This window comes from Bos taurus, chromosome X (assembly GCF_002263795.3).
Source record: "Bos taurus isolate L1 Dominette 01449 registration number 42190680 breed Hereford chromosome X, ARS-UCD2.0, whole genome shotgun sequence".
In the NCBI taxonomy this organism is placed as follows: Eukaryota; Metazoa; Chordata; class Mammalia; order Artiodactyla; family Bovidae; genus Bos; species Bos taurus.
The window spans coordinates 35,937,826-35,953,940 of NC_037357.1; the positions used below are offsets into that span (position 1 = coordinate 35,937,826).

At 40.0% G+C, this 16,115-nt stretch overlaps 1 protein-coding gene across 2 annotated transcripts in view; it reads right to left on the reverse strand.

Annotated features, from left to right (window-relative positions):
* Positions 1-16,115, reverse strand: part of BRCC3 (BRCA1/BRCA2-containing complex subunit 3) — a 78,454-nt gene that overhangs the window by 52,123 nt on the left and 10,216 nt on the right. For both annotated transcript variants that reach the window (NM_001075790.2, NM_001435443.1), the window contains exons 6-7: positions 7,647-7,735; positions 6,045-6,100 (exon numbers count right to left, since the gene is read on the reverse strand). In NM_001075790.2, coding sequence (NP_001069258.1) covers positions 6,045-6,100; positions 7,647-7,735 — 145 coding nt within the window. The remainder of the gene's footprint in view (positions 1-6,044; positions 6,101-7,646; positions 7,736-16,115) is intronic.

Consider the following 16,115-nt stretch of genomic DNA (forward strand, 5'->3'; position numbering starts at 1 on the left):
AATTATTATCATTTCATAATAAGTCCTAAAGCTGGGTAGTGTGATTCCACAAACTTTATTTTTCCTTTTCAAAATGAAGGTTTTCAACTTCCTTTGCCTTTCCATATAAATGCTAGAATCAGTTTGTATCTACAAAATACTCTTGCTGAACTTTTGACTATTGCTCTAAATCTATAGATTATTTTGAGAACTGAAATCTTGACTATTAATCTGCTGAGTCTTCCAGTCCATAAACACGGTATGTCTTTCCATTTAACTAGGTTTTCTTTGATATCTTTCATCAACATTCTGTGGTCTTCAGCATGTAGATTTGATAGATTTTGATACATTTTTACACCTGTTTCATTTCTTGTATTACTGTGTTAAAAATGTTTCCGATTTTCTATTGCTAGCATATAGAAATATTCCCTTTGTGTGTTGACGCTGCATCCTGTTGATATCATTTAAATAACTTATTAGTTTTAGGAATTTCTTTATAAATTCCTTGGGATTTTCTATGCAGACAACCATGTCTTATGCAAATGGAGATTGATTTATCTTTTCCTATTCATATGCCTTTTATTTCTTGCTTTATTGCACTAAGACTTCAGGCACAAAGTTAAGTAGAAGTGGGCAGAGGGGGATTTTCAGCACCAAACTCTACTTCTAGAACTATTATGATTGATAGACCTTTTAATGTACAGGTCTCTCCAGCTCTGTTTTTTGGAGGTAAAATTCAGAGAACATAAAATTCACCACTATAACCATTTTAAAGTCTGTGATTCAGGTACTTGTACATTCACAATACTGTGCAACCATTACCGTTACCTAATTCTATAATAGTTTCATCACCCCAAATGAAAGCCCATACCTGTTAAGCAGTCACTCCCTGTTATGGTCTGAATTGTGCCCCCCCCCCACCTAAATTCAAATGTTGAAACCTTAAGCCCCAGTACCTCAGAAGGTGACGGCATTGGAGAAAGGGCCTTTGAAGAGGTAATTAAAATAAAATGACAGTTAAGGTTGGATCCAAGTCCAGTCTGACTGGTGCCCTTATGAGAAGAGGAAACTTTGACATGCAAAGTAACAACAGGCATGCACATGTATGGAGGAAAGGCTACGTGAGGACACATTGAGAAGGCAACCATCTGCAAGCCAGGAGAGTGAAAGTGAAAGAAAGTGAAGGTCGCTCAACTGTGTCCAACTCTTTGCGACCCCATGGACTATACAGTCCATGGAATTCTCCACACCAGAGTACTGGAGTGGGTAGCCTTTCCCTTCTCCAGGGGATCTTCCCGACCTAAGGATTGAACCCAGGTCCCCTGCATTGCAGGTGGATTCTTTACCATCTGAGCCACAAGGGAAGCCCACAGCCATCCTAGTATCTCATTACAGGTCTTAAAGACTAATGATGTTGGGCAGCTATCTCTGTGGTCACTGTATATCCTCCTTAGAGAAGTGGCAATTCGAGTCCTTTGCCCATTTTTAAAAATCGAGGTGAAATTTACATAACATAAAATTATCCATTTTATTTATTTTTTTATTTTTAAACTTTATATAATTGTATTAGTTTTGCCAAATATCAAAATGAATCCGCCACAGGTATACATGTGTTCCCTATCCTAGACCCTCCTCCCTCCTCCCTCCCCATACCATCCCTCTGGGTCGTCCCAGTGCACTAGCCCCAAGCATCCAGTATCGTGCATCGAACCTGGACTAGCATCTTGTTTCTTACATGATATTTTACGTGTTTCAATGTCATTCTCCCAAATCTTCCCACCCTCTCCCTCTCCCACAGAGTCCATAAGACTGTTCTATACATCAGTGTCTCTTTAAAATTATCCATTTTAAAGGCAACAATTCCATAGAATTTAGTACATTTACAGTGTTGTAAAACCACAACCTCTATGTAGTTCTAAAAAATTTTCATTACCCCAAAATAAAATCCCGTATCAATTAAAGCAACTGTTCCCCATCCTTCCCTCTGACCAACCCATGCCAAACACCAGTCTTTCTGTCTCTATTCTGGACACTTCATATAAATGAAATTCTACAATATGTGACCTGTTTTGTTTGGATTCCTTCATTTAGCATTAATGTTTTCAAGATCGTTCCACATTGTAGTATGTTTTGGTACCTCATTCATATTTTTACGATGAGTAATAGTCCACTGAATGCATATATCAATACTAAATTTTATCTGTTCATCAGTTGATGGACATTTAGGTCGTTTCCAACTTTTGGCTATTGTGAACAGTGCTGCATGAATATTCATGTCGAAGTGTTTGAGTACCTGTTTTTAATTCTTTTTGGTATATACCTAGGAATAGTTGCTAGGTCATATGAGAATTCTGTGTTTAACTTTTTGGAAAACCTCCCCGATACTTTTTCACAGCAGCCTCACAATTTTACATTCCCCACCAGCAATGCCTGAAGGCTGCAATTTCTCCACATCTCTGTCAACACTTGTTATTCTCCATTTTTAATATTATGGTCAACTCAGTGGATTAAGGTGGGATCTTGTTATAGTTTTGCTTTGCATTTTCCAAATGACTAATGATGTTGAGCATCTTTCCATGTGCCTGTGGACCTTTTGCACATTTACTTTGGAGAAATATCTATTCAAGTCCTGTGCCAATTTTTAAGATGTCATTTTATACATTCTGGATACTAGACTCATTCAGATATCAGATTTGCAATATTTTCTCCTATTCTATAGGTTGTCATTTGGCTTCCTTGATAATGTCATTTGATGCAGAAAAATTGTTATGAAATCCAATTTATCTGTTTTCTTTTGTTATCCATGCTTTTGGTGTCATATATAAGATTCCATTAACAAATCCAATGTCATGAAAATTTCAGTTCAGTTCAGTCGCTCAGTCATGTCCAACTCTTTGAGACCCCATGAACCTCAGCATGCCGGGCCTCCCTGTTCATCACCAACTCCTGGAGTTTACCCAAACTTATGTTCATTGAGTCAGTGATGCCCTCCAACCATCTCATCCTATGTTGTCCCCTTCTCCTCCTGCCTTCAATCTTTCCCAGCATCAGTGTCTTTTCAAATGAGTCAGCTCTTCAGTGTCTTTTCAAATGAATCAGCTCTTCACATCAGGTGGCCAAAGTATTGGAGTTTCAGCTTCAACATTAGTCCTTCCAATGAACACCCAGGACTGATCTCCCTTAGGATGGACTGCTTGGATCTCCTTGCAGTCCAAGGGACTCTCAAGAATCTTCTCCAACACCACTGTTCAAAAGCATCCATTCTTTAGTGCTCAGCTTTCTTTCTACAAATTTTCTTTCATGAAAATTTACCACTATGTTTTCTTCTAAGCATTTTATAGTTTTAGCTCTTCTGTTTAGGTCATTGATTTGATTTCATTTTTATACCTAGTGTATGTGGATAACCAGTTGTTCCAGCACCACTTATTGAACAAACTCTTCTTTCCTCATTGAATGACATCAGCATCTTTGGTGAAAACCAACTGGCCGTAGATAAGCAGCTTTATTTACTTCATTAGTCTCTATGTCTCTACTTTTGCCAGATCCACAAACTTTAGTTAGTGAACCTTTATAGTAAGTTCTGAAATCTGGAAGTATGATTCCTCGAATTTGATTCTTCTTTTTTGATATTTTGACTCTTCAGGACACTTTGGAATTCCATGAGTTTGAGGATCATCTTTTTCATATCTGGAAAAAGGGCCATTGGAGTTTTGTACGGATTTTACTGAAACTCTGGTAAGTACTGTCATCTTCACAATATTATGTCTTCTGATTCATGAACAAGGGATGTCTTTTAATATATTTAGGTATTCTTCCTTTCAGCAATGTATCCTAGTTTTAACTTTATAAGTCTCCATTCTTGGTTAAATTTTTTCCGAGGTATTTTATTATTTTGGATGCCATCATAAATAGATTTTTAAAGTGTCCTTTTTTTGATGGTTCATTGCTGGTATATAGAAATACAACTGATTTTGAACACTGCACCTTTGCTGAATTTGTTTATCAACTCTAGTAGCTCTGGGGTGTTTCTTTAACATTTTCTATATATAGGATCACATCACCAGCAAATAGTTTTACTTTTTACTTTCCAATTTGGATGCCCTTTCTGTTTTTGCCTAATTGTTTTGGCTGGAACTACCAGTAAAATGTTGAGTAAAAGTGATAAAAGTGGGCAACCTTGTCTTGTTCCTGATCTTATGGGAGAAACCTTTCAGTCTTTGAACATTGAGTAAAATGTTAGCTGTGGGATTCATAAAAGCCCATAAATATTGAGACATGTTCCCTAGATCCCTAGCTTTTTGAGTGTTTTTATTATGACTTTTAAATTTTTCAAATGCTTTTTGTGCATCATGTGTTTTTTTTCCCCCTCTTCATTCTATTAACATGGAGTATTAATCAACTGATTTTCTTATGTGCTGTTGAATTCAGTATGGTAGTCTTTTGTTGAGGATTTTTGCATATTAAAAAGATTATACACCATGATCAAGTGGGATTTACCCTGGCATACAAGTGATGTTCAACATAAGAACTAGTTAGACAAAGATATCACAAAAAATTATAAAATGTTATTATGAATACAGATGCAAAAATCTTCAACAAAATACTACCACACTGAATCCAATAGCATCTTTGGCCTCTGGAAAGAGTTTGAGAAAGATTAGTGTTAATCCTTCTTTAACTGGGTGGCAGAATTAACCAGTGAAGTCCTCTGGTCTTGGAATTGTCTTTGTTGAGATGTTTCTGAATCCTGATTCAATCTGTAAATAACAGTAGGGACTCAAAAGATATTGTCTGTTATCTGCTGTTGATAGGATAAGTAAAGCAGCAAACTACTTAAGGTTAGAAAAGTAACAACAGAAGAACAGAAAGGAGGAATATAACTACACTGGGCAGAATGGAGATGAGGCGGTATCAGTGGGCTAAATCCTCCTTTGTGAGAAGAGTTAATATCTAAAATTAGTAAATCAAGAAAGAATATCAAAAGTATGTTATTTAGAGATATCAAAGGAAATATCAGAAGAACTAAAAACAAGATTTGGAGAAAGAAGTCATTCCTCCTGAGGAGTAAGACTATTGATCATAAAATGTGTACCATTCTGTATTTTTATACACATACATCTATTACTGTGATGAAAACTGTAACCCTTGTGTATGATTCAACATTCCAAACCCATGTGAAAATACAATGAAGTCTTCCCACTTCCTCTCTGCTGCGGTGACTGATGTGTTTTGGTCCGGATATTCATGAATGGTATAGCATTCTATACATACTATTCTTGTACCTTGCCTTTTACTATTTAACAATGTATCTTGGAGATGTTTATGTATCACTCCTGAGCCTCCTATTTTTAATAGCCGAATATTATTCTATCATTTAGATATATCATAATTTATTTAATCAGTACTGTACTGAGAGACATCTGTTCTTTTCCCCAGGTCTTTGCTCTTTCAAACAATGATATTATAAGAAATTGACCAATACTGTAAGAAAAAAATCTGAAGCATTCTTTGCTTCTGTCTCCTAATAAGATATTGAACATGGCTTTCATCTCTGCCTACTTGGTGCAGGCCACGGTGTATGGCATACAGTAGATACTGTATTTGCTAATTCAGCTTGAACTAAATTTCAATGAAGGAAGTAAGCTAGGTAAACATTTCAATGAGATGCTTTAAGTCTAAAATCAAGTCTATGGCACAGGAAACACAGCTTATACAAATCTGTAAGGCTGCATACTCAGTCTTTGTTTCACAATTCATCAGAGAAAAGAAAAGTTAACAGTGCAACTCAGTTTAGAATAATACTGGAAAGGAAATCTGGGACAGGGCTGTAATGATGTAATTGCAATGTCCAGACTGCTTATGTTAGCCTAGCTTTGTAGATCCACAGTATCCAAGATACTAAAAAGATGCTTACTCCTCACAGAGATGTTAGTAAGTATAAGTAGACTACAGAATTCTTCACGTCTTACTAATGAGAGAAACATTAATAAAATGAAACAAAACAATCAATTCCCTGGACTGGAGATTAACCCACCAATACATACATACATCTCTGTCATACTTACTCTGAGCTCTTTTGGGCCTGTATGGATTGAAAGCAAGTATAGAGTACCCGTCCAGTCTTTAAAAAAAAAAAAAAAAAAACAGAAAGAAAAAAAGAAATAAAAGTCACACAGAGGATTAGTATTGAAAAAAGTACAGCAACCTAGTAGACTGTAACCTAAAACTCAAATGCCCCTCTGGCACTGGAAGGTTAGAAGAGATTTCTAAAGATGAAATATGCATAAATCAGTTTCTGTAAGGATAAAATACTCAGTCAACATGAAATGGCTACAATGAAACATCTGCTCATATGACAGCAGAGAAATGGTCACAAATGTGAGACCCAAGAAACTGAGGAGACCATTCAGACTCCTTTGTTGGAAACTGACAAACTGATTCTGTAACTATCTGTAATGACAGTAAATAAATTTATAATGCCAAAGCCAGAAGCATTTCAAATGAACTATGAAGTTCAAGATACTGAACTTTAATGTTTTCACAAGAGCGATATTATGAAGACTGTTCACTATGAACATAGGTCCTGAGACTATAACTAATGTACTAAACAACAGAACACACTTGGTGAGCTGGCAAAATTCACACTTGCAGTGTGAAATTTTCTTTTCATTTGCAGTGACACATAGTAAAAGCTCTTGATCAGAACATAAAACTCAAACAGAGGCACTCTAAATAGAGAATGGTGTGTGTGCTAAGTTGCTTCAGTCATGTCTGACTTTTTGCAACCCTATGGACTATAGCCCACCAGACTCCTCTGTCCATGGGATTCTTCAGGTAAGAATACCGGAGTGGGTTGCCATGTCTTTCTCCAGAGGATCTTCCCCGAGAATGGCAAGACTAGCCATTGATTGAGCTGCTTAACTACTCTGAGCTTCAATTTACTTATCCGGAAAATATGGATAATAATAACCCTCAGAGGCTGTTGTCAGGGTCTGAGCATATTTATGTCAAACACATAATCACTAAGTGCCATACAATACGTGATAAATGGTGGCACTTGTTACTATGATTAGTCACCAAAAAATATATAGAATCTGGCCACTTCTCATTGACTCCACTCCTACTGCTGTAGTCAAATGTCCATTATCTCTTCCCCAGTTACTGCAGTTTCTCCCTAACTGGTTTTATGGATGTCATGGATTCTTCACCCCCTCTTTCCCTATGTCCCCACCAGCACCCCCCACCCCAGACCTCACTGGAGGATGAGCACACGAGTTATCCAAACTAGGATACTTCTAAGAAGGAAAGGTGTGGCCTGAATAGGAGACTGGGGGCAATGGGGTGAAACTGGGACTGATGGAGGCAAGCTGGGACAGAGGGTCGTGTTGCAGCCACACTGACTTCCTCGATGTCCCCCAAAATGTTCCACACTCACCGCAGGGTCTTTTCACTGGCTCTTTCCCCTGCCTGGAATGCTCTTCCCCCAAGAAATCCACAAGACTTGCTCCCTCACTTTCTTCAGGTCCTGACTCAATGACCCTGCTCATTGAAACCTTCCCTGGACATACTATGCAAATTCCCAAAGATCTTTCTCTATTGTGTGTGTATGTTTATACCTGCACGTGCCTACATGCCTACACCCACAGAGAGACATGCACACACAATACCTTTGTATTTTTATCTTCTATGAAGCAGGAAAAGATAAGTCCTACAAAACCTTGATCCATCATCTGGTACATGGCTTGTGTGCGGACATCTGCAAAGAAACAAAGATAAAAATCCACTGTCAGTGAACTCTATCTCCCAGACATGAAAATATAAAGATACTCAAGATTCAGACTCTAAAAGGACAGCAAGGATATACTGGAATGACAATACTCTTGTCAAAGTAAAAACTTTTTCGTTTGTTAGGGAAATACTATGGGAGTCAGCAATTAAATAATAAAATGTACTAATGATTCTAGGCTGCCTAGCCCATGACTAGCCCTGCTATGAAATGGAGTGTAGAAAGAAGACGGAAAACTGTTAGCCCCAAAACACTTGATAATTTCTTGTAAGAGGACTCCAAAAGAAAATAAAAAGGAAAGGAGACAAAAAAGATTTCTGAGAATAAATTTTTCATGGACAGCTTCTAAAGAAGTGAATATATTAGACCTGATATTAAAGAATGGCAGTGTCGAACTATTACCTAGGAAACCATTGTATAGAAGTGACTGCTATATTTTAAATAGATAACCAACAAAGACCTACTCTATAGCACAGAGAACTCTGTTCAGTGTTCTGTGGCAGCCTGGATGGGAGGAGACTTTGGGGGAGAATGGATACATGTATATGGATGGCTGAGTCCCTCTGCTGTCTACCTGAAGTTGTCACAACATTGTGAATCAGCTACTGTTGCTGTTGTTCAGTCACCCAGTCATGTCTGACTCTTTGCAACTCCACTGACTGAAGCATGCCAAGCTCTCTGTCCCTCACCACCTCCCGAAGTTTGCCCAAGTTCATGTCCATTGTGTCGGCAATGCCATCCAGCCATCTCATTAATCTTTCCCAGCCTCAGGGACTTTTCCAATGAGTCAGCTGTTCGCATCAGGTGACCAAAATACTGGAGTTTCAACTTCAGCATCAGTCACCATACCAATTCCCAAGAAGGGCAATACTAAAGAATATGCTAACCATCGGACAACTACACTCATCTCCCACGCTAGTAAGGTCATGCTTAAAATCTTGCATGCTAGGCTTCAACAATGTGAACCATGAATTTCCAGGTGTTCAAGCTGGATTTAGAAAAGGCAGAGGAACCAGAGATCAAATTGCCAGCATTCGCTGGATCATAAAGAAAGCAAGGGAATTCCAAAAAAACATCTACCTCTGTTTCATCAACTACACCAAAGCCTTTGACTGTGTGAATCATAATAAACTGTGGAAGGCTCTTAGAGAGATGGGAATACTAGACCATCTTACCTGTCTCCCGAGAAACCCGTATGAGGGTCAAGAAGCAACATTTAGAACCCTGTATGGGACAACTGACTGGTTCAAGATTGAGAAGGAAGTACGACAGGGCTGTCTGCTGTCACCCTGTTTGTTTAACCTATATACTGAGCACATCATAAGAAATGCCAGGCTGGATGAGTTACAAGCTGGAATCAAGACAGGCAGGAGAAACATTACCAACCTCAGATATGTGGATGATACCACTCTAATGGTAGAAACCAAAGAGGAACTAAAGGGCCCCTTGATGAGGGTGAAAGGAGAGTGAAAGAGTTGACTTAAAACTAAATATTAAACTAAGATCATGGCATCCAGCCCCATTGCTGCTGCTACTGCTAAATTGCTTCAGTCATGTCCGACTCTTAGCGACCCCATGGACTGCAGACTACCAGGCTCCTCCATCCATGGGATTTTCCAGGAAAGAGTACTGGAGTGGGTTGCCATTGCCTTCTCCAGCCCCATTACTGCATGGCAAACAGAAGGGGATGGTGACTGCAGCCATGAAATCAAAGACACCTGTTTCTTGGCAGGAAGGCTATGACAAACCTAGACAGTGTGTTGAAAAGCAGAGACATTATTCTGCTGACAAAGGTCCATATCGTCAAGGCTATAGTCTTCCCATATGGTATGATCAGCTATATTATCAGCCTATGGTATAATGGTTCCAAATTGGTATATGGTTCCAAATCGGGAAATGAGTACGCCAAGGCTGTATATTGTCACCCTGCTTATTTAACTTATATGCAGAGTACATCATAAGAAACGCTGGGATAGAGAAAGCACAACCTGGAATCAAGACTGCCGGGAGAAATACCAATAACCTCAGATATGCAGATGACACTGCCCTTATGGCAGAAAGTGAAGAACCAAAGAGCCTCTTGATGAAAGTGAAAGAGGAGAGTGGAAAAGTTGGCTTAAAGCTCAACATTCAGAAAACGAAGATCATGGCATCTGGTCCCATCACTTCACGGCAAATAGATGGAGAAACAGTGGAAACAGTGACAGACTATTTTTTGGGGCTCCAAAATCACTGCAGATGGTGACTGCACCCATGAAGTTAAAATACACTTACTCCTTGGAAGGAAAGCTATGACCAACCTAGAGAGCATATTAAAAAGCAGAGACATTACTTTGCCAACAAAGGTCCGTCTAGTCAAGGCTATGGTTTTTCCAGCAGTCATGTATAGATGTGAGAGTTGGACCATAAAGAAAGCTGAGCACCAAAGAATTGATGCTTCTGAACTGTGGTGTTGGAGAAGACTCTTGAGAGTCCCTTGGACTGCAAGGAGATTCAACCAGTCCATCCTCAAGGAAATCAGTCCTGAATATTCACTGGAAGGACTGATGCTGAAGCTGAAATTCCAATACTTTGGCCACCTGATGCAAAGAGCTGACTCATTTGAAAAGACACTGATGCTGAGAAAGATTGAAGGCGGGAAGAGAAGGGGACGACAGAGGATGAGATGGTTGGATGGCATCACTGACTCAATGGACACAAGTTCGAGTAACCTCCAGTAGTTGGTGAAGGACAGGGAGGCCCGGCGTGCTGCAGTCCATGGGGTCGCAAACAGTCTGACACAACTGAGCGACTGAAATAAACTGATGGTATAATCAGCTATACCCCAATACAAAATAAAAAGTTAAAAAAAAAAAAAAGAAAGAAAGAAACAGACTCACAGACTTAGAGAACAAACTTATGGCTGCCAGGGCAAAGGACAGGGGAAGGGATAGTTAAGGACTTTGGGATGGCCATGTCCACACTGCTGTATTTAAAATGGATAACCAACAAGGACCTACTGTATAGCACATGGATCTGCTCCATGTCATGTGGCAGCCTGGATGGGAGGGGACTTTGAGGGAGAATGGATACATGTATATGTATGGCTGAGTCCCTTTGCAGTCCACCTGAAACTATCACACCATTGTATGTTAATCGCCTAAACTTCAATACAAAATAAAAAAGTTTTTTTTCTAAAAAGTGACTACAGTAGAATTAAACACTACATTCCAGGGAACAGAAACAAAATCTCACTAAATGGTTATGTAATTTTTGAAAAGGAAATCATAAACACCAAATAACGTTTGAAAGGATTAAAAATTACCAAACACTGAACAGAGGCCAAGATAAAAGGTCTGAAGCCTTCAGACCACTATTTATAGATACAAAAGATCCAATAAAATGGTGCAGAGAGCATGGTTTCATCTGGTGCCTTATGCCCATTTACCTTGTTTTAGATGTCCTTAAAGAAAGTGAAAGTGAAGTTGCTCAATCATGTCCAACTCTGTGCGATCCCATGGACTGTAGCCTGCCAGGTTCCTCTGTCCATGGGATTCTCCAGGCAAGAATACTAGAGTGGGTTGCCATTTTCTTCTCCAGGGGATCTTCCCGACCCAGGGATCGAACCCAGGTCTCCCGCATTGCACGCAGACGCTTTAACCTCTGAGCCACCACTGAGGCTCAGATGTTCTTAAAGATACTTTCATTTATACCTTTTTATCTGGATCAGGACTTCTACCTACCATCTTCCTAAGTAAAAAGGGAACTCCTGACATAGATGATCTATGAGCCAAAAGCCAGACTAGGTGAGCATCACTTGCCTACCACATTATTTGCAACTCAACATGTCTGAAAGCACAGACTGGATTTCCTCCACAGGATCTGCTATTCCAAATGCATCCCCTTCTCAATCAGCAGCAACTCCATCCTTCCAAGGGAGAGTGTTCACGGCCTCAGTACGGAGGCCAGAGGTCCTCAAATGGCAGGAGGAAACAAACTTCTCATCCTGCGTTGTCATGGCAACACCTGGTTCTGCGTGAACTTAACTCCATCTCAAACCTTGAGCTCAGCAATGCATTTTTCTCATGGAAGTGTCTTTCTGAAGCTATCGTAAGGAACTATGTATTTGCTTGGACATTTGCCTGTCTTCAAGATTTTTGGCAATTGTTTTATGGCCCGGGGATGAATCACCCTTTGCCAGTGCGATCTCAAGATGCATGTTGTGGGTGAGGTGCCTGGTGCCGCTCTGTTTTGGTTTCCTTTCTCTGATTAGCAACTTGCTCATAGGTATATAGTTCAGTTCCATTCAGTCGCTCAGTTGTGTTGGACTCTTTGCGACCCATGAACCACAGCACACCAGACCTCCCTGTCCATCACCAACTCCCGGAGTTTACCCAAACTCGTGTCCATTGAGTTGGTGATGCCATCCAACTATCTCATCCTCTGTCGTCGCCTTCTCCTCCTGCCCTCAATCTTTCCCAGTATCAGGGTCTTTTCCAATGAGTCAGTTCTTCGCATCAGGTGGCCAAAGTATTGGCATTTCAGCTTCAGCATCAGTCCTTCCAACGAACATTCAGGACTGATCTCCTTTAGGATGGACTGGTTGGATCTCCTTGCAGTCCAAGAGACTCTCAAGAGTCTTCTCCAACAACACAGTTCAAAAGCATCAATTCTTCAGCGCTCAGTTTTCTTTATAGTCCAACTCTCACATCCATAAATGACTAATGGAAAATAGATACATAATTCCTTGCTAAAAAGTAGCAAGGAGGCACTCTTTCTGCCCCCTTCTGATGTCTGCATCAGAAGCTTTCTCCATCTCTTTTAGACTTTAATAACACTGTATTATACACAAAAAGCTCTGAGTGATCAAGCCTCATCACTGGCCCTGGATCGATTTCCTCTGGTCTGGGGGCCACACATCCTGGCATCAGTCACGGCTCATGGCAGCACCCTTTCACAGGGTCCCCCCTATTACCTCCCCGGCCTCACTTCCCACCAGTGTCCCCCTCTATCACTGAGCTCCAACCACATTGGCGTTCCTGCTTTTCATCACATACTCCAGCCATGCTCATCCTCGGGGCCTTTGCAGTGACTATTCCTCTCTGCCTGGAATGCTCTTCCCCAAGATATTTGCAAGGCCCATTCTTACTTCCTGCAGGTTTTAGATCCCGTTACCTTCTCCATGAGGTCTAATCATGCACCTTGAAACATAAAAACTCTTCACCCTTTACCTTGATGTACGTCTTTTCATCAGATACCTTAATTCCTTGTCAATTACAACCGAAAGGCCGAACCCAAAAGATACACTTTAGTCTAAAGGATGGCAGTCTAAGAGAACTTCCTGCAACTGTGTTGTCCAGTTTTTCTTTTAGCATCAGATGGTCTCAAGGCACAATAGAATGCCACTTCCCATTTCCTGGTGTGAAACAATTGCATACATAATCTCTCATTCTCTTAAAAACCTTTATTCTGGGGCCTGTGGTCTCTGTTTCAGGCAAGTTGAGAGTAAATGACAGAAGATGAGAGATGATATGCACAATTTGTCTTTAGAATACGAACCCTGAGTTAGCCATCCCAAATTTTGGTTCCGCCTTCACTTATTCTGGCTCTTGTCCTAACAGAGTTTCCATCTTAGTCGGTTTGCTAAGAGGAGCATGGAAATGTAATATCCAAAAAAAAAATTGTTTGTTGATGATTCTGAGGAGTATTGACTTGTAATTTCTAGAAGAGAATGTTTGTTTAGGAAAATGTAAATGTTTTAATTGACTGGTTATAGAAAACTGCTTAATTAAAACCACAGCCTATGTTTGTCATGGGAGGTTGATGGGATCCAGCAACTCTGGTGATAAATTAACTAACAATGACATCACTCTAACAGTGCTTCATTTCTTACAAAACGACTGAGCAGGTATCAAAATTAAGAACATACCTACAGTCACATTTCTCCTCTTACTATGCACTTCCAGAGACAGGAAATCGAATGTAAGAGTGACTTAAAAACAGTGCCAAGTCTCATGCGATTTACGATATAGGCTGTGCTATTTCAGCTGCTTCTCTTTTTCTTTTAGAAACCATGAGTAAGTGAAAGTCACTCAGTCGTGTCTGACTCTTTGCGATCCCATGCACTATACAGTTCATGGAATTCTCCAGGCCAGAATACTGGAGTGGGTAGCCTTTCCCTTCTCCAGGGGAATCTTCCCAACCCAGGGATTGAACCCAGGTCTTCTGCATAGCAGGCAGATTCTTTGTCATCTGAGCCACCAGGGAAGCCCTTTGGAAACCATGCCCTTTAGGTAAAATTTGGGTAAGTTAGTTGCACTGGTATGATGTAACTCAACTGTCTCTTTCCTAACCACCAAACTTAAGCTTCCTTTTCCATTTCCTGTTTTCATAAATAGCATTCCCACTTCACACAAAGCAGACCCTGGGGAATCTGAGGCCCCCAATTCACAGAAACCTCTGTTCAGATACTGACTCTGCTACTTAGTAGCTGTCTTGTCTGGGAGGAGGCCTTTCAGCTCCCAGTGAGCTTAGTTTATTCCCTTAAGAGCCACGCAGCCCTCATGATTATCTGAAAAGTGTTTCAAGAAGTAGAGAGTGGTTGTAGAGTCACATGCTACATAATATGGAGACTTAGAATGTTTCCAAGATTTTCAACTTGGATGTCTCTGGTGACTTTGGCACTATCCACCTCAACAGTAATAGGCTAGAAGCCAGACTACAGTGGGGTGAGGAGTAGGGGTGACAGCATTACAATTCTTGTTACACACATACACACCCCATTCTCACAGCCTTCTCTCTCCCTTCCTTTTCTTGAATGGAAAAAAAAAATGTCATTTACTCTTTGCATTCATTAACATAGCTAGGGATTCTTTCCCTCTGAAATGTATGTACTGTACATACTTTAAATCAATCTTTTTAAAAATTCATCACTCATTTTTTTTCCAAGGCCTGCTAATATAGGGCGACTGTTTGACTCGATTCTGAAATGGCTGTTTGGAGATAAGCTGTATACAGCAGTTTAGCTGGGAAATGATTTTTTCTTTAGTTCTACTCACAGTCCGACCATACAAACTCTCTTGAGATAGCAGTTGAGAGACCTAATGGATTTTTCTTGTTAATCATTCAAATAGTGTCTGCCCTATAACTTTAGATATTCAGTTGTACTCTCTCTTTGTCCTTAAAAGAGTTTTACTGAGGAATACTGTGGCATCTTTTTTTGGTATTGTAATAAGCATGGGACAAAAATGCCATATAGAGTCTTCCCTCAGTATCTGCAGGGGATTTGTTTCAGGACACTCAACTCCCAGGGCAGATACCAAAATCTGCAGAGGCTCAAGTCTCTTCAATAAAATGGTGCAATATTTGCATATATCCTAGGCACATTCTCCCATATACTTTAAATCATCTATTATTAATATAATACCTGCTGCTGCTGCTGCTGTTGCTAAGTCGCTTCAGTCGTGTCCGACTCTGTGCAACTGCACAGATGGCAGCTCACCAGGCTTCTTTCTCCCTGGGATTCTCTAGGCAAGAATACTGGAGTGGGTTGCCATTTCCTTCTAATATAATGCCTAATACAACGTAAATAGTTGCAAATACTATAACAGTTGCCAGCATGCAGCGAATTCCAGGTGCTCAGTTCGATGAGCCAATGAAAAAATTTGAACGATGTCAGTAATTTCAGTAATTGTAGGATATCAATATTAATTTATCAATTTTGATAAATGCACACTGTGACTATATAAGAGAATTCTTTGTATTTAAGAGAGTCATACCAAAAGAGTACTTAGGGGTAAAGGGGGATTAGGGTCTGCAACTTACTCTCACACACACATGCATATACATACATGTATGTAGACAATGATACAGCTAATGTTTCAAAATGTTAACATTTGGCAAATCTTGGGGAAGAGTATTCAGGAATTCTGTGTACTATTTTATCAACTTCAAGTCTCAAATTATGTCAAAATCAAAGTTAAAAATACCACTATTCTTGTTGCCACAGGTTCCAGCTTCCAAGTTTTTCTCTTCCATCAAACAAAGTGTTTCGATCCATTCCCTGGGATTGTGGCAATAACAAACAGGGTGAGGAAAGATAAATTTAGAGCAGGTTCATTTTAGAAAAGCTCTTCCAGGTGACTGAGAGGTAGCCTTCACCACATGAAGAACCACGACTCCTAATTTGGGGTAATTCATGTCACAGGGTAGATGAACATAGAAGTGTTCTAATCCACTGATGACTATGGCTAGGACAAGAACCTCACAGTGGAAAGACCACAGACCTAGGAGACAGATCTGGTTCAAACCTCAGATCTGCTTACTCCTCACTGACGTGAAGGGGGAGACCTCTAACTCATGGGGTAGAGGA